At 44.6% G+C, this 18,817-nt stretch overlaps 1 protein-coding gene and 1 long non-coding RNA gene across 8 annotated transcripts in view; one reads left to right on the top strand and one right to left on the bottom strand.

Moving 5' to 3' along the window:
- The window catches only part of ASCC2 (activating signal cointegrator 1 complex subunit 2), a 30,091-nt gene extending 16,752 nt beyond the window's left edge, over nt 1-13,339 (bottom strand). For 3 of the 7 annotated variants that reach the window (XM_026108118.2, XM_026108124.2, XM_064522421.1), the window contains exons 1-8: nt 13,195-13,339; nt 10,280-10,375; nt 8,972-9,130; nt 8,411-8,581; nt 6,490-6,619; nt 4,466-4,533; nt 2,615-2,725; nt 1,580-1,692 (exon numbers count right to left, since the gene is read on the bottom strand). In XM_026108118.2, the coding sequence (XP_025963903.2) occupies nt 1,580-1,692; nt 2,615-2,725; nt 4,466-4,533; nt 6,490-6,619; nt 8,411-8,581; nt 8,972-9,130; nt 10,280-10,360 (833 nt within the window). In that variant the 5' untranslated portion in view covers nt 10,361-10,375; nt 13,195-13,339. Of the gene's footprint in view, nt 1-1,579; nt 1,693-2,614; nt 2,726-4,465; nt 4,534-6,489; nt 6,620-8,410; nt 8,582-8,971; nt 9,131-10,279; nt 10,376-11,680; nt 11,922-13,194 lie in introns of those variants that run through there. The other 4 variants (XM_026108119.2, XM_026108120.2, XM_026108123.2 and 1 more) reach the window with 4 other exon arrangements.
- Nucleotides 13,340-13,408: 69 nt separating this feature from the next.
- Nucleotides 13,409-17,577, top strand: LOC135330225 (uncharacterized). Its single transcript, XR_010392104.1, has 2 exons — nt 13,409-13,904; nt 13,996-17,577. It is a non-coding gene; the product is annotated as an uncharacterized LOC135330225 (long non-coding RNA).
- The last annotated feature ends 1,240 nt before the right edge of the window (nt 17,578-18,817 follow it).

Genomic DNA, 18,817 nt, shown 5'->3' with positions numbered 1-18,817 from the left:
GGCAAAGAGCAGCGCTCTAAGGAAACCATCAAGGTATCTTTGAAGTTGTAGCCAAAGAAATGCATTTAAAAAGCATCATGCTACTGAACAGAAGAATGATCTGCCCAACTGAGAAACATCCCAAACAAATCTGCAGCCTGCAAAGAGATGATAGACTCGAGTCTATCACAAGACACCCCCTTCCCACCCCAAAATCCCCAAAGCTCTATCTTGCTGTACTAAAAAATCAGATATGAAACAGGATATGATTTCCAGCGAAGTCTTGCTATTTGTCTCTGCTCTACATGAGCATTTAGATGGAGGTATTCAATATGCAAAAGCTTAAGAGGATGTTTCAATAGGACTGGGGCAGGGAGAAACGAACAAACAAAAAAGTTAGTTTGGTCCAGCTTCACATTCTACGTGCCAGACAGCTCACACAGACCCTTTCCGTTCAGGGACAAAGCACCAGGAGACGTGGAGAAACTTGCCCTCATGCAATAACAGCAGGTCCTGCTTCATGAGCAGCTAGATGCTGTAACTAATGGTTTACAGCGCTTTGCCCAAAAGCCAAGCCTACTGAACTGAGAAGCAGAGGCTCCATTAGGAACATTATGTGCATGTCTCATATAAGAGCCAAACATGCTAAATGGGTGTCCTTGAGGCAACATAGCAGAAGCTGGTTCATACTTTCATTTAGGGAGAGAGATTAGCAAGTGCCAACAGACTGATTCAGGCTCACAGAGGTGCCAAAAAGATGACATGTAAATCAGTTTTTCCTCCCCACACTCCAAATACCCAGTGATTAGTCCATATTGAGAAGTAATGAAAATGTTGCTGCTGTCCCACCGCACAAAGATCAGGACTTTTTTTAGCACATCTCTGACATCAACAACAGAATTAAAAGCAAAGGCCTTCCTTCTCTGAGTAACCAAGCATGCAAGCAGCGTGGCTTGCCAATCCAAACAGCCACCAGTGCTCTGCCAATCTGCTCTTCTTCCAATAACCAACTTGACAACAACATCCAAAGAGGACAGAAACCTGCACATCCTAGAGCAGTATTATTCAACCTGTGGCCCATAAACCACTCAGAGTTTATAAGACTTCAGAGGTTTGCAACACGATTGGAAACAGAGGCTCATTCAACGAGTGCTCATTCATAGCAACAAGCAAACGGGGGAATAAGGACAAAATTAACATTTCAGTTTATCCTTAATGGAGGCTGTTAGGGCAAGACTGTACAAGATGAGGTGAGGGCTTAAAACACCTGGAGCAAACCGGGTAAGTGCCACTCAAGGACTTGCAGCCTCTGTGGAAACACACTCCTGCCTGGGCCTTGTGACCATCTCGGCTCCTGACTCATTGCCACTGTGGCCCAGCTAGACAAGGGAATTAGCTGACAGCCCACTCTAGGTATCCTTACAATAATTTATTTGATTTACTGGCAGTCTACGTACTCCCATCAGCGTGAACCTAACAGTCTTTAGTTATGCTTAATCTGCCAATTCTTTCAACGATGAAGGCGCGGGGACAGGACAGAGCAGCACACTTGGTATTTCCACTTCACCAAGACAAGCTCTGTCTGCAGTCTGAGAGGTACCTGTAGCAAAAGTCACGTTTTTGGAAGGTCTGGCAAGCCAATGGGAAGACATCAAGAAACGCCCAGAGTGTCGTGCAAGTGTCACACAAGTACAGCACAATATCCTTCAGCTCCTGAGGGAGAAAGAGCAATTACTGAGAGGAAAAAAAGCCACACAAGCTTTCCTGGCAACACAGTATAACGCACTCTAACAGAGACTAAGCCTTTTTCTTAACTGCAGGAAGAAAGTCTGCAATCAATCACATGCACACTGTGTGTGATTGGGTACAGAGGCAGACAGCGACAGCATCTGTGCTTTACAGATCTATAATGCAATCCCAACTGCTCACTCTCATTAAAGATTCTATTAAATAAAGAGAACTCTCATCAGATCCTGCTTTGGATAGTAGCGTTTGCCCTCCATAAATCTTCCATGTATAATACTCTTGCCAATCTAGCTGGAAGCACTGTGCAGCAGTAGTACAGGAATTAAAGGGATGATTTCTGTGGTCCATTTCAGTGTAAGATGCGTTTCCAGGGTAGCTGTAACAATTCCCACATACAGTCCTTATGACTAAGATTCTGTAGAAGACCGTATGCTCGCTGAGATGGGGCTTGTCTTTCAATATGCACTTGTACAGCAGCTACCACAATAAAACCTCTTAATTACTTGAAGGTAAAGTCCACTGCTGTTGAACAGACAGTTCTGAAGAAAATATCAACTCTGATCACTTCCAGGGTTATTTTAAGACTTCTGTAAGAGGTTCTGTTACATTACTTACCAACTGAGTGGGGGAAAAAAATTACAAAGCTCTAAAAAAAAAAAAAAAAAACCCACAACACAGTGGATATGACTGAAATGCACAAGAGCAAAACAACAAACTCAGGGTGGAAAGGTTTTATCAACAAGTCACATGATGAACAGTGAAACAATAACAAGGAACCATGTGCTGTATGAGACATCAGTATTTGGGGACAGAATGACTCTCCATGGTCTTACTGTGCCACAGGCTATTCAGCCTACAAACAGTTTAGCGCACTGAGTAACAGTTCTACCTGGAGAGGCATGTTCCCAGGAGTCACATTTACTCTTTCTTCCAGTTTCTGGGGCTCAGCAGAGGCTCCCTCACACTGCAAGCCACATTTGTGCAAGATATTGTTGAATACCTAGATCAACAGAGCAGAAGCGTTACGAGAGAGGAAAGCAGTGGAACATGCTTTATCCTGTAGTATAGCAATATAAGAGTATTCTATGCTATGATCACTTGGTTCAGCTGGAGAGAGATGCAGCTATTCCCACACAACACAGAGTCGTGTAGGCTGAAAGCTGCAGGCTTCCTGCAGGCTACGGCAGGAAGGGCCACACCAGGCTTCTGGAACTGCACGTGACTTGCAAGCAATTCAAGTGCTGCATAGGGTGGTGGTGCCGAGACAGGGACTGCAGGCTAATGCCAATCCTTAGCTATGTGAGAAAATCAGCAAATTCTACCAACACTGACGAGGCTACCTAGGATCCGACTAGCCCTCTTTGCAAGGGAGCAATGGGACAGTTGGGAAGTTAACATCACCTACTGCTTATGAGCTGCTCCCAAAGCTCTTCCTGCCCTCTCCTCTGAGGTTAGCAGGACAGATTTTGTGGCTCTTGGATATAATTGAAAAGTCTAGGGGGAGGCTGACAGAATTAGGTTCAGGACTACTAGCCAACTTAGGATCAACTTAACCAACGTAGGACCAACTTAAAAGCAGCTCCTCTACATTTGCATCTTAGGAGATTAGCCAAGCCTTACTCCACAGCCATGTGGATGGGTGGCTAAAAGTATTGACATTAAGTACTTTGGGTTAATATTACTCTTCCACAGTGCATGTAAGCTCCTAACCTGCACCAGTATCAACTCCTTTCAGTAATGGGGTAAACACGTACTTTTATGGATCAGTGACAATGTGCCTTCTCTGAGCTACTACAAGCACACTCTTGAGATATACTGGTATCTCTCTGCAATGGTTAACAAAATACACTGTAAAGAAACCAAAGGCCTGTAGAGAAGCTGCTCTGACACGGTATATCACAAACAAACAGCATCTTTGCTGCCCTCCCCCAGTAATTCATTTCAAAGTTTAGTCTTGCATCCTAGAATAATATATGAATATTATTACTATATGATATCACCTCTTATATTTAGCTCTAGCAGTTTCTTAACACATGCAAAGAAAAAAGAATGTGAACTTTCAAAAAGCCAACTGACATTAAGTGTGTCTTGGGGTAAAAAGTATTTTTTGGCTTTGTTTATTTTTGGGTACAGGTGAGGTTTTTGAGGACATAAACGTGACGTTTTCATGGTACAAAGATGTCAAGGCATCTTGATTTACCTTCAGGTTAAATGTGAATCCTGCTTATTGAGTCTGGGGAAGATTTGAACTGCTCATAGAAATGAAAGCTTAGAAATAGAGAGGTGCTGATATCATTTGTATGGCAACAATGCATCCCTTCCAATTTTCATTTACTCCTAAGGACCTGCAGTGTTAGAACTCACACATTCTACTATGTCAAGCCTTAGCTATTTCTCACAGTCTCTATTATGTTGTTTTAAGTTTCAATGCCTCCCCTGCACAGGACCAGACATGAAGAATAGTTACTTTGTATTCGAACTGCATAACAAAAATTCCTCAAGACTAATGCAAAGGCAATGTCAGAAGCAGAAGGAAGGTAACAAGAATCAGTCATCAGCAATAGTTTTAGAGAAAGGTTCAAAAACTGCCTGACCCATATTAGCATGAGATAGATAAAATAAGCAATAACAAATACATTCTGCCTGCCTCTGATCACATTTGCCCCTTTCCTCCCTCTAAACTACCCCACACTGTAACCTAGATGAAATGTGAGCCCCGGGCTAAGCAGAACAGCATTACCTGGAGGACAGTGGGCAGAGTTTCATCTAGGTCACTGAAGTAACTCGGTTGCTGAGTGAAGATATTTTCTGAGAAGAGAGGGAGAAAGAGACCATTTCCCATGATTTCGGACATTCATGTTAACAGGCAAATTTGCACTGGAAGATGTACTTGCATTACCAACAACCCCCCTCTCCAGATAGCGTTACTAACATTTTAGGACTTAAGTAATGAATCTCTGCCCAACGCATGCACAGTGCCTCCTCCTAGAAAGCTCGCCCATCAACAATTCAGTGCAACTGGAGGACTAGTAATGAGAATATGCTTATCAGAGCAGAGCAAACGAGATGTTAGATGATTCACGCCCCAGAGGCGGAATCAATGAATAAAGTAAATACTAAACATTCCCAGTTCCTTTGTTTGACAACTGGAGTTGACTTTTAATTACTGATAACAGTCCAGCAAGCACTAGAAAATGTTCTGTAGAATATTTCTTAAAGGTAATGAGGCTTTAGTAATACCTACTATTACATTACTAGGACTTCATTATCATTACAAAATACGCTACTGAGTAATGGTGTATCATAAATCCTGGTCAAGTATTAGAGAGGCTGCCTCTTTTCCTGTGAATTACTGTTCAGACTATGAAAATTAACAGAGTTCCCCAGCAAGGACAGAGCACGGGTAAGAATTACGAGACTGTCTCAGAAAAATTTATTCCTTGAGAAAAGCCTAAAGTTTATGAAGTTATGAATTACACACCAGAATTGCTCATGCCATGACTGTGACAACATAACACGTATAATCAGGTAAACAAATCATTGGTCACTTGCACGCAGCATTAGTGTGTTGCACTTAAAAGGGTATGTATAATTCAAACGAGGTTTCATACACTTAGGTCTTCTTCAGAATATTTTAAGACACAGATAATTTAACTTCACATCTGAAAGAGAAGTATTCATCTTGGTTACACATTCTTCCTACCTCTGAGGCTTAGCAGGCAAATTTATAGTGCAAGTTACTGAAAAAGGACAAAGTGATCAGCATTCAAAAATTCAACAGCTTATCTAAGCTTTTCTCGGTCTGGAAATTTGGCAAAAATCTTGTACAGATAGGCTGTGTCACATGATCTCTAGTGCTTCTCATGTTAGTCAACTTGGAAAGGAGACAAAAATAACTACCAAAGGAAGGAAGAAGTTTCATTATATGAACTGCAGACTGACTGGGTTAGAATTTAGGAAGAGCAGCTCACTTAATCCAAGGTTAGGTACTCTTCCATCTGTACTTGGATGTTAAAAACCACAGGTAGCTCCCTTGTGAAGAGAGCACAGGATAAATACAGAATCTAAACAAATATGCCCTCTCTTCATTACGCAGGTTCTAATGTCCAAGGCTGTCCAAGCTGTTGCTTAATAGGCACTTGCTGCTAAGATTGTCTACGTGGATACAGAGATATCTAGGGACACACACCACTTGAGCAGTGCTCTGAAGTATGCTGCGGTTTTGAAGGCACTATATAAATCAATGTCTGCGTTGAAGGCTCACGTTCTCCCAATTCACAGACCAGTAACTAATTCCTGCGGCAGATTTCACTAAGCTCCCAGCTCTGGGAACAAGAACACTCGTATCAGCAGTTGGACTGTGCCCCATCTTCTAACCTTCCTCCCTCCTTGCCCAGAAGTAAAGTTCTTTGCCCCTTCCCCTCTCTACCTGGATATTACAGAGCCCTCATGGCTTACAGTGACTGAGAGCACTTTTAGTTGGTTTGGGAAATAACTGCTGAGGCATGACTGAACCCCGGGTCATGCCTAACCCCAATGCAGCTCAGGACAGCTAAACAGCAGGCCACAATATATTCCTTGACATAAAGGAAGATCACAAGGAGGGGAAAAAAAAAATCTTATCAAGAAATTACAGATGCTAGCTGGTGTTGAGCAGCTTGTTTTCAGACCAGTAGCCTCAGTATAAAGCCCCACTCACTGCCTGCCATTTCACAAGTAAGCAAAAGACTAAACACAACAAGCTGTTCCTTTGCTTTAACTAACCAATCATCTTCTGGAGCAGGGGACCATTTCCTTTTCCAAAAAGGACACAGAGATCCAGAATCTTAGGGATGTCAAACAGGAAGTTGTTGTAAATAATTTCTCCAAAGACAGAGGGAGTGATAAAATGATCCTACAAAGAAAAAAATCATTTAATAATTTACATCAAATCTAGTATTTAATAGTATTTAATAATAAAATAATAATTTAAAGGATAATCCATATCTTACTCTGCAGGAACTGCAACATTAAATTGACATTTTTAAAAACATCTCTCAAAGCTGTATTAAGGGTGCTGCTTCATAAAAGGCAGCAACTGTCCCTACACCAGCTCCTGCAGACCCCTCTCTATCCCTACGTTCCCAGCTGCTAGCCACTGCCACTACACCATCCACCCCATTGGACTGGCACCGCTGCTTACGCAGCTGGGCTGCACTCTGAATTGAACTGATTGACCTAACAGTTAAAATAAAAGGCTATTTAGAGTTGTTTCAGTTCCCAAATCTGGCTCGCTACGTTGGCAAATAAACAGCTGGGCTCACACAATAAGGGGTCTGCTCAGGAGCAGGAACAGCTTAACTGGCATTGACACCAAAAAAATACACATGAACTCACAGCCTGAAGTTATTGGTAGCCTGATAAGGTAGAATCAAGGCACCAACGATGACTGCATTGGTGAAAGAAATAGGAAGAAAACCCAAGATTTCTGAACCGCAGCTTTATACCTTGACTGCTCAAACACTGCACCCAAACACATGACTTGTAACATTCAAGGAATGTCTTTTAATATTCTTGGTGACAAAAAATCTATTATCTCCGACATGGAGAAGCAGGCAAGGTAAAATGCAATTCTGGTGCCAGTGATTTTTAGAAGACTGATTTGCCTCTGAGGGCAAAAGTTTTTAATCACAGTGCAAGGTAGTAGATGCACGGTAAGCATGTTCTACCTACTAAAGCAGAGGGACAGGGCTTTAGGCTGGCTAGGTTCATTTTCTAGAACTCCTGCTGACCGCCTGCACAACAACAGACTATTCATTCTTTTCAAGTTACTCAACTATAAAATTGTTTCAAATGCTTGTCTGCCTCACTGGAGTAGTAAGGTTTAATCAGATCCTGGAATGAAAGGCACCACAGAAGTGTCGAGTATTTTTGCTGAAGGGATGCCAACTGCAGGCTCCAGCATTCCTTTCACTTGTTCCTTCCCTAGTCCTCCAATTCCCACTCCAAGACCTCTCCTCAAAATGTCTTAAATGTCACCATCATGATAATGAAGAAAAATCAGTACAATCACTAAATAGCATATAATAAACCAAGGAGGATATCAAGGGAGTAAATTGCTGAAACACAAGTTGCCTCATCTGGCCCAAAGGGCCTTGTGAAAATTCCATAGCTGCTCATGGGAGTTGCACTCACGCAATTACGCATGAGTATGTCTTTTAATTATGATGCCAAGAAAACAGTAATTTAGAGCAATTTCATTGTGCGTCCAAAACTTGGAGAAAGTTCAAGGAGAGACCAGTATTAGCACAGGCTGTGCGACACTGCATGGCACAGACAGAGGCAGAATGAGGGAGTAAACACTTGACTACTGGTGGCTTGAACAGCCTTTCATGCTCCATGCAGCCATACGAAGGCCACCTTACTCTTTTTTCCTCTTATTCTATTCTATCGTAGTGCCACATGTCGCTACCCTGTTATTATCTAGTGGTTTGCCTGGATCTCCCTTCCCAAGAAATCATTACATATTTCACATACTTCAGAGCTGAGTGGTTATCATCTCCATACAGAGAAACAGACTGCCAAAAACAGGCAGCGAGAAGAACGCATCTAGGACATGCAAACAAGAAACAGGATTAATTTCTCCTCTTGCCTATTTTTCTAAGCCATACAGCCCAGAGCGCTTGCAAGACAAAGAAATATTTACCTTGGATTCCTTGTGAGTGGACATCCTGAGGAAGGTTAGAAAGACACTCCGATGAAGACATTTCTGCATGTCATTCACTTCTGGATGGAAATCCAACAATGCATCAAACTTGCGAGGGGCATAGCACAGATAGGAATCCAGACATTTCTGAAGTGTCTCATCAAATATCACCTTATACAACAAAAGAGAAAAAAATGGAGAGAAGGGAACGCCACACATTCACAGGTGGCAGCAGGCACTGTAAGAGCGAGCAGCAGTCTTATAAAGTGCGAGTTGCAAAGGCATCGCAGTTAAATTTAGAAGCAAACCAAAACATTCAAAGATGCTAAAATGATTCACATGTCCATCAAATCCAAGAAAACTCTTTTAGAAATCCACAACCAGAAAACTATAGGGAAATATTACATTCTTTGCAGTCAAAGCAGTAATCAAAATGAAAATGCCTGACAAATGACATAGTGGGCATATGAGAGTCTTTATCAAAAACACAATTTAAAGTTCGTGGCTTTTACAAGCACCTATACTATTATTTTTCCTTCAGTACCCACAAAACAGTATTACCTGGCACCAAAATTTGTCATGAGGCAAAGCCAGAAGCCAGTCCAGATCATTTGCAATGAATTTTGCTCGCTCCAAGAATTCTTCCACTAAGGCAGGGTCTCTGACAACAGGTGGTGGTCTATATAGCACAAAAGACCGATCTGCTTTTATTTCTGGACACTGCAGAAAGCCAAAACACTGTATTAGAAACATGGACCAAGCAACAGGAATCCACATTTACAATTTGCCCTGCCTACAGAATTTTAGGAAACCGATACAAAATTACACTTTAAAACATTTTACATTTGTCTTTCAGCTCCCTGACAACTTCCCACTTTCTAATATCTAAAGGCGGCAGATCAGTGGGTTTGTATCATTCATAATTTTCAGTAATATTTTCAGATACCTTCATAATTGAGCACATGTTGCTCCTTGCATTCTATTAACTGAAAGCCTTGCAAAGCGATCCTCGCACACTTTCAAAACAAACAGCAACAGCTTAATGCCATGCCTCTGAAATGCTTCCCGTGCTCTCTTTCTCCTCCAAGCTGGTTCTTGAACAACATTCTGGACCACCAAATCCAGAGAAGAAACATTTTACTGTCCTTCCCAAGAGAAGGGAACACAGCTGGCTCAGATACCCCCGTCTTAGAAAGAGAATCACGCTGAGCAGCCAGCAGCAGCTTCCAGCTCTGCCTCAGCCCACCCATCTGCCCAGGGGAACCTCCTCATGGCAGGTGGCATTAACAGCAGATCCCACTTCTGCAACATGCCAGGGAGAAAGTTTGGTCCATGCCTTCTTGTTTCTGGGAAAAAAGGGATCACTGTGGATTTTATTCTGTGCACAGTTTTGAATGCTCTTATGTAATATCACAGGCAGGCATAGCAACGCAAGCACACAAGGCACCGATTTCTGATTTCACCCTGTGGCTCCACAGGGCAGGAGGTTACAGGTGCAGTAAGCGGACACACTGATCCCAGGGCTATAGCTCAGAGCTAAACTTCCACACAGAGCTTGCAAAAGCTCAGAAAGCGTTCTCTCCGCTACAGCAAAGTTTACGTTGCTGGTCAGGCTGTTCCTTGGAAGGATAAGAAGTTCTAGAACACATTTTGCTATAGATTTTGAACACAGTAAGTTTTCATTGACACATCAGAAAAAAGGTCAGAACTATCTGAATGCACTGACACAAGAAGAAAACAATTTCATTGCCAGCGAGGCCGTTCAAATCTCACTATATCCTGGGCCCAGGGCTAGTTTTGCCCAAGTCTCAAAGTAAAACAACTGTTGGTTGAGGGTCTTGTTTGGCTTTCAAGAAAAACACAGCTCACCAGGGCTGGTAAAGTCCTCAGCTTCCCTGTCTTCGGATCCTTTTCCGTAAGCTGGAGTTCATCCAGTGGTAAGGCTGGCATCGTGATGACTTATTCCTGTCCATAGCAAACACAAAAACAAAAGCAGCATTATAAGACCGAGAGCATAACACAACAGGTTACAGCCTTACTATAACACACAAACACCGCGGCTGGAAACAGATTTATGCAAAGACAATCTAAACACCACCCGAATGCCAAGCCTTCAAGGAACACCCAAGAGCAAGCTGCGCATGGCTCAGAAGACACTTGTATTGTGGTGCTATAGTCTCATTCCTGATCCTTACTGAGACACCGCAGACATCTTCAGGGGCGACAGAAAGCATTTTGGGACACTGTTTAACATGGGAGCTTAATATTTACCTCTGATTATTGAACCAGAACTCACTGTTTTGGTGCTGAACTCTGTTTTTGCAGCCTGTCTCCTGACACTACAAGCTGGAGAGGCAAAAAAAGACATCCTGCCAGCATACTATTAAAAGAATATTTTTGATTCTTACGTCATAGATTCACTCACTACTTATTCTGATAACGTACATTAAAAATAAAACATAGGGTGGGCTATGAAATGCAACTTTCCTTTCCCCTGCCAATTTCCCACACGTGTTCCAGAAGAAAGTTCACAAAATCATCCTCTAGTCTTCACCAGCATTTATAGGCTCAGCAATATTTCACTTAACTTTCTGAAATTAATCGTAAATGTAATTCAAAAGAACATACACTATTATGTGCACTGTCAAAACCCCCCTCAAATATTAATAAAAATGAAAATTGCAAGTTTAGCAGAGCTTTTAATTTGTCAGGAATTTTATAGTGCTGTTATGATTTATGTGAAATGTTACTATAAGTTATGTTCTTGTTAAGATCTAAGATCGCAAGTGTCCTTACATGCGTATTAAATTGCACTCACATTGCCTGGGCAGAATCACATATAAATCGAGAGAAGTGTTTCTAAAGCTGAACAATGAAGATTCAAGAGCAGGGACAAGGTTTAGACAGCCAGTGAAAAAGTCTACGATTTTCAGTTCCAGATTTTTGGTCCTGCATTCTTAAGGAAAAAAAAAAAAAAACCCACACCATCTAAGGTTTTAGTTCAATTTTTCATGAAAATTAAAAAAAAAAAATTTACACTAGAGCAACACCAACATGCTGCACAGCTTCAACAATTCTAAATAATTGCGTCTTTCCTGGCAAATTTAAAAATTAAAATACTGACAAGAGCACTTTCAAGATTTTAACAATAAATAATTCATTTGGAAAAACACTCTTACGAGCAGAACAAACTAGCCTGTTTTTCATGTCTCATCATATAACTAATTTTGCTCTTATAATTTCTAGCGTCATTTTGAAAACTCCACGTACAAGCATGTATTTGTAAGAAGGACAAAAAAATAGCTTCTGTCTTATTTCAAATCTGGTAAGCACCCAAATCTCCATTTCAAGTCCAAAACATCTCGGAAGAGACAGCCCCAGACGCAATGCTTATTCAGGTGGAGAGAGGAAGAAACCTGAGTACGGAACAGCCACAACAGAGACTTAGTCAAGATTGCTATCGTATGCTTTTACCCACGAGCTTCGGTCTAAACTGTGAGGACATAGTTAATTCTGACAGCCTGAGAGTTTCAGACACGGCCAGCACAGGCAAAGGATAAACTTATCAAACTTTTCCCCAAGAAACTTATATTCAGCGCATCAAAAGCGCTGCCTCCGCCGGATTTCCCACGCCACACACAGGGGCAGAACCAGGGGGAAAGCCAGAGTGACGCGCACGCTGCCAGTCCTGACACCCCACACTCACAGCCCCCCCCCCCGCAGCCACTGACACCCCACACACACAGCCCCACCACCCCCTGCAGCCACTGACACCCCTCACACACAGCCCCACCACCCCCTGCAGCCACTGACACCCCTCACACACAGCCCCACCACCCCCTGCAGCCACTGACACCCCTCACACACAGCCCCACCACCCCCTGCAGCCACTGACACCCCTCACACACAGCCCCACCACCCCCTGCAGCCACTGACACCCCTCACATACAGCCCCACCACTCCCTACAGCCACTGACACCGGCCCCAGGCCCTGACACCCCACACACACAGCCCCACCACCCCCCGCAGCCACTGACACCCCTCACACACAGCCCCACCACCCCCCGCAGCCACTGACACCCCTCACACACAGCCCCACCACCCCCTGCAGCCACTGACACCCCTCACACACAGCCCCCCACCCTGCAGCCACTGACACCCCTCACACACAGCCCCACCACCCCCTGCAGCCACTGACACCACTCACACACAAGCCCCACCACCCCCTGCAGCCACTGACACCCCTCACACACAGCCCCACCACCCCCTGCAGCCACTGACACCCCTCACACACAGCCCCACCACCCCCTGCAGCCACTGACACCCCTCACACACAGCCCCACCACCCCCTGCAGCCACTGACACCCCTCACACACAGCCCCACCACCCCCTGCAGCCACTGACACCCCTCACACACAGCCCCACCACCCCCTGCAGCCACTGACACCCCTCACACACAGCCCCACCACCCCCTGCAGCCACTGACACCCCTCACACACAGCCCCACCACCCCCTGCAGCCACTGACACCCCACACACAGCCCCACCACCCCCTGCAGCCACTGACACCCCTCACACACAGCCCCACCACCCCCTGCAGCCACTGACACCCCTCACACACAGCCCCACCACCCCCTGCAGCCACTGACACCCCACACACAGCCCCACCACCCCCTGCAGCCGCTGACACCGGCCCCAGGCCCTGACACCCCACATACCGGCCCGCACACCCCAGCCACCCTCTTTCACGACCTGAGCAGCCGCCGCTCCGGGCCCTGCCCTCACCTCGGCGCCCTGCCCGCGCCCCAGCCGCGCACCCGTGCCCGCCACCTCCGTTACCGGCCGCCACCTCGGCTCAGCCCGGCGCCCCACTTCCGCCGCCAAGGGGCCCTTCCGCTGCCGAGCGGAAGTGCGGGAGGGGGCGGGACCGAGCGCCGCGGACGCCCCGCCCCCGGAGCCGGAGAGGGCGTGTCCTCATCTTGGCCCCGCCCCTACGAGCGTCCCGGGCCCCGCTGCAGCCGCCGCAGCTTGTCGGGGGCGGTGGCGCCCGAGGCTCCTGCCGTGACACCGGGAGTCTGCTGGGGACGCAAGGCTGTGCCGGGCACAGCGAGCACCTCGGTGGCCCGTGGCCCTGCCGGTGACCCTGACCCCATCGCTGACCCCGAGGGTCTGCTGGTGACCTGAAAGCCCTGCCGGTGACACCGAGGCCCTTCCAGTGCCCCTGAGAGTCTGTCAGCGTCCCCAAGGCGCTGCCGGTGCCCACGAGGGCTTGTCAGCGCCGCCGAGGCCCTGCGGGATCTGCCGAGGCCCAGCTGGTGCCACCGCGCAATGTCGGATCTGCCGCCCGTGACGCGGGTCCCCCTTGGCTCTCTCCGCGCCCCGGCACACCAGGCACGCCGGGCAGCACCGTGGAGGCCGGGGCGGCAGGCGAGCCACGAGTGGCCGGCGTGCGGGGGCAGAGCCACTGCCTGACGCCCCATGCTTGTGCCACTGCAGTATGTCCCCCCAGCGCCGCACAAAACCAGGCCCCCATCTGCCAGACGGATGAGGTAGGTTAGTATATCCTCTTTTTTTTTTTTTCAAAAGGTTGCTTGAACAACACTGCTTGAAATGCATTCAACATAACAAGGTTCGGGCTGCTGCCCCCCCGCTGAGGACGGCGACGTGCTTCTGCGAACTGCCCCGAGTTGGACTGCGCGCGGCCTACCTGCGAGGAGGGAACGAGCCCGGCAGCGCGCAGGGGAGACGAGCAGAGGAGACGAGCGAAGGTAGCCACCTCGTTAAACGCTAACACGTCCCGGAGCAGAGGCACCGCAGAACTCTGACCTCCCCTCTGGAGCTCAGGGCCTGTCTACACGGAGCAGGTACAGGAATAAAAGCTACGGGCTGAATTTAAATTGCCATGGTTATGCTACAATAGCTGCGGAGAGATGCTCACTGCCATATAAAACAGGCGTTTTTACTTAATGTTTGGGAAAGGATTTAAACTAAACCCAAAATACCACTTTTAGTCCCTGCCAGGTTTCAATTGTATAATTACATTTTAATTGTATAAAATAAAACTTTGCTGTGGAGACGAGCCCAAAGCCAGGGAGAAGTGTTCACTATACTGCTTCCCGCTGTAGCACTGTTTTTCTTTTAAGCAGTAAAAGACCACTCAGTAGATAGGAAGGAAATCTATAGTTACATGATCCCACAAAAAACACGAAAGGTAACTTTTAAAATATATTTTGGACATGACTTTTATCCACAATGTTATCTTGTGATGGTAAAAAGCCGCTACTTACAATGCAATTGTATTTTTCCTTTGAAAGATAACCAGCTAGTTAAGCTAACTAGCTAACCTGGTCACCTTTTTTGTGAGGTAGATCTTATTAACTTAATTTTGCAGCTAAATAAAATGACACATGCAAGGTGAAAGATGTGTTCCAGATGACAGAGAGAGCTGGTATGCAACTCAAAACTAAGAAGTTTCTGATGGTTCGTCCGTACTGAGGACACCCAGACTATTTCCAAGTGTGCTTTCTCCCAGCAAGACAAAACCAGTATAACAAAGTCACGAATGTGCATTTCTAAAGGCCTGCATATGAAAAGGGAGTTGGAGTCCAAAAGCAAAATGAGTCTCCCACATCCTTTTAATGGAAGAGACACAGGGAAGTGCTTCCCACGAGGACAACTAGGGCCTGTTATAATCAGGAGTCTCTACAATTCCACTCACCGGTTTCTTAAGCGTTGGTTTCTCTTTGCTGTTTAAGGAGATTACTGTATATGACCAGTTTGACACTGCAGAGCAACTATAATTCTTGTCAATACAGGCGCAACTGAGCTTAAGACCAGATTACATTAGTCAAGCTTATAACACACTAAAACCGTAGGAATCAGACGTTCTGCAACCTGCTTTAATCACCTTTTGGATGAAAGACTGACGGAGCAGGGGATTTGTACCCTCTAAGCATCTAATTTAGGTATCTCATCTAAGGTATCTCAGTTTTCTTCACTGACTATAGGGAACTTCTAAATTTAGAATCTCAGGTTAGTTGTTAAAATAGTCTAAAATAGAAATGGTGTCATGCCCACGCTCATGTGGCTAACTGGGAATGAGAATGTAACCAGGTTCCAGCTCCCAATCCCCCAGTCCAACCCTCGGGGAAATACTATCCCGGAGCATTTCCACTTCCCGTTGCCTACTTGTACGTAATAGCATTAGGAATGCCCACGATCCTGCATTTTACACACCGCGGGAGGAAACAACGTGGAGTGGGCTAAACCCCTGAAGGGCTTGTGTCAGCTTCACCAGGAAAGCGCTTTATTCTCCCTCACGACACTGTTACATTCAACATTTAGCTATTAACGTGCTGACGTTTTCCCTCTAGAGAGGACACGGCAGGGATGGGTTCTGTGGCTTTTCACATTCGGAACAGTACTGTCGATTTGCACTTTAAATGTCCTGACGAGTTGTTTGTGAACCTGCAATTTTAACCATTCTTTTGTCATATCATTTGAATTATTAATTGTTGCAAATGAATTAGGCACTTGCTGTTTTTATTTCTCAAACGTCACATACACAAGCCTGGCTCTCAGACTGGACCCTCAGCACCAACATGCTGTGCAAAACAGTTAGCAGGACGAAACTATAGTAAGTATACCAGATTCAAAGTTTGCTAAGATTGTTTAGGGGAGGGTAATATTTGGCGATTGAAACGTGATCCTCTGGAAAGGCATCTGTTTATTTCCCCTTCTTTGCCAACCTTCTTCCAAAGAAGCGGTGGAGAGACTCCAAGTGATCCAGTGAGCTTAGAATGTGCCACTGAGCCGTTCTGCATATCTGTTCCTCTTTTACTTATTTATTTATTTTTGTTACCTGATCAGCTGTGTATTGTGTGCTTGATTTCCTAAAGCTATGGGGGCTTCTGACCAAAGGGCTAGAGATATTAACTATATATGTATAACTGAGTTACATAATTATTTTTGTATGTGTTACTTCTGCAGATTAAATCTGGCAAATGAATAGAATTTAAGCAAGTCAACAAAAAAGTGCAGTTGTTCATCTGTGTGCAGCGTGCAATGGACCTTTAACACTTCCCCACAGTAAAGTCAAATCTGAAACCTTAATGCAAATCTACAAGAAAAACTGCCTTTCACTTACCACAGTTTTCAAGTCCCAACAGCATACGCTAACTCCTGGCCCCTACTGCATAGGTAAGGCAGAGCATTAAAAACAGCCTATAGGCTGCTGAGGTCTACCGCAAATTACTCTTTCAAAGTTTGATCCAAAGTCTTCTGAAATTATTGGATAAGTGGGTTTTGGAACAGATCATAAGTGGAGAATTTCTCCAGACAAGAACTTTTCAAAAAGAAAGCTTGTATTAAAAAGGATTTTTCTTCTGAGACGATTCATGGATGGGTGGAAGTTGCTTGGTGCAGAATGTAACTATGAAGATTATCAGATGTCACAAGTCAAAGCCTGGGAAGAGTGCCCTGGTTCCGGTAGCACTGTCAGTGTTTTGACAGATATATACTAATAATCTCCTTGACTCTGTTTCTGTGGTAAGGTCACTCCTGACTTGGCTAGTGATAAGACACAAAAGCTGCCTTTTAATTTCAAGCAATGTAAAAAGCACCAAGAGGAGGATTGAAATGCTGGCACTACCCCAAGAATGCAACTATTTGAGGTCAGTCTGGTTTTTTTTGTAGGTCTGTCCTGAAAGCTACAATATAGCATTCTGTTTCTTGACCAGATCTAAGTTTTTCAAAGTTCCTGCATTTTCTCAAATTCGGCCTGAAAGGCCCCAGTGGCAGTCTGGGGGCTGTTTAAAATAGCTACGTGGTTTGCTTTATGGTTGCAGATGATAGCTGCTTTTCTCCTACTCGCACAGTAATCTCAGCTGTTACTGGGCCAAGTGACCTTCCCCGCGTGCAAACAGGGCCAGGCACACCTGCTGTTCCCTCTTCTTTTTCAGAAGGAAATCATGGAAAGCCTGAAGAGAGCAGCCTGGCCACATGCTGTTTATACGCAGGTCTGAGAGCAAAGGAAACCCCGACAGACTGTCACTTCTAAGCACATTTTTAGATATACAGATATAAATAAAACATAAGAGTTATGAAATGACCACAGGAAAATGTCAAGGTAATCTAAATAAAGACATAACCATAGTATTAAACTGCAAAGTTGTGCAAATTGGTCATTATATTTTCTATGTGGCTAAATGCATTTACAGTAATAATGATCGAACAATGAAGCCCTGGCCTTTGCAATTTTTCACCCCAACGCCACATTTTCCTTTTTTACATTTTATCTTAATGTTTTCTATTTTAGCTTATTAAGGATTAATGGAAGCTATAAGCCTTCAGCAGCATGTTCTTGACAGTTATAAAAGCAGAGGTGTTATCATTAAACTATTAAACCTGATAGAGCCTACAATAATTAAGTAGTTTTTCAATTTTCTCTTACTCTCCAGTTAACCCTTTCTAAGTATATTCTTAGCACAGAGTCTCATCTTCAGGTATTTTTTTATCTTGGTCACTAATGCAAGACACCAGGGATGGCCCAAGGTATTTCCGAGTTTGTTCTCTGTATAGGGTTGCTTCTGCATTGGGGCAGGAATGCCACCGAAAGGCTGGTGGGACATTTGCCTGGCACATGGAACGAAGGAGTTGCTCAATTTTGGAGAGTTTTAGCGGTGCAAGTTCCTGTGGGTGGGAACTCTCTCCTCCCTGCAACTGCTTATCGCAGTGGGCACAGTCCTGAGTGAGGTACTGGCGTATTTTTATGTGATAAAGAATTATCAGCTAAAATAATTCTTGGAAGTCCATCTCTAGCAATACTTAAAGCAGCTCCTCTGAGCAAATCATTAGCCTCTCTTTGCCCTGTGTTTCTCATTTGTAATAATAGGATAATAATAACAACTACTTAACTTCAGGAGGAAGGGCCTATAAAAAGCTGCTCATTAGGAAAAATATATGTGCTTTATTATTAAAGGCATTTATCAGGCGGCATTGTGGTAGTAACTTAACACACAACACAGCTTAAGGTTGTGTCAGTTAAGTTTTCCAAACAGCAGACATTCAGTAGAAAATACTATGAACATTTTACCTATTTTTAACACAGTAGGCAAACAATACGGGTTATCAGTATTTTAGGTGTAAGAAAATAATATAAGCTGACATATCCTATGATTCTGCCTACACTGAGCTGCTAGTACACATTCGGTATTGATGTCCTCTGCTTTTACTTGCAGGCATAGAAATGCCTTGCACAAACAAGGTGTCATTCATCATCTACAGAGGACAGCTCTGTGCTCACAAAACCAAGCAGAATTATCACGCTCAATACAAGTCCTATAATCTAGTGCTGTACTTCATTTCACAAATGGGCATACTAAATCTTCAGCTGATCTGCGGGATGAGG

This window comes from Dromaius novaehollandiae, chromosome 17, assembly GCF_036370855.1.
Source record: "Dromaius novaehollandiae isolate bDroNov1 chromosome 17, bDroNov1.hap1, whole genome shotgun sequence".
In the NCBI taxonomy this organism is placed as follows: domain Eukaryota; kingdom Metazoa; phylum Chordata; class Aves; order Casuariiformes; family Dromaiidae; genus Dromaius; species Dromaius novaehollandiae.
This window is presented reverse-complemented; position numbering and strand designations above follow the sequence as displayed.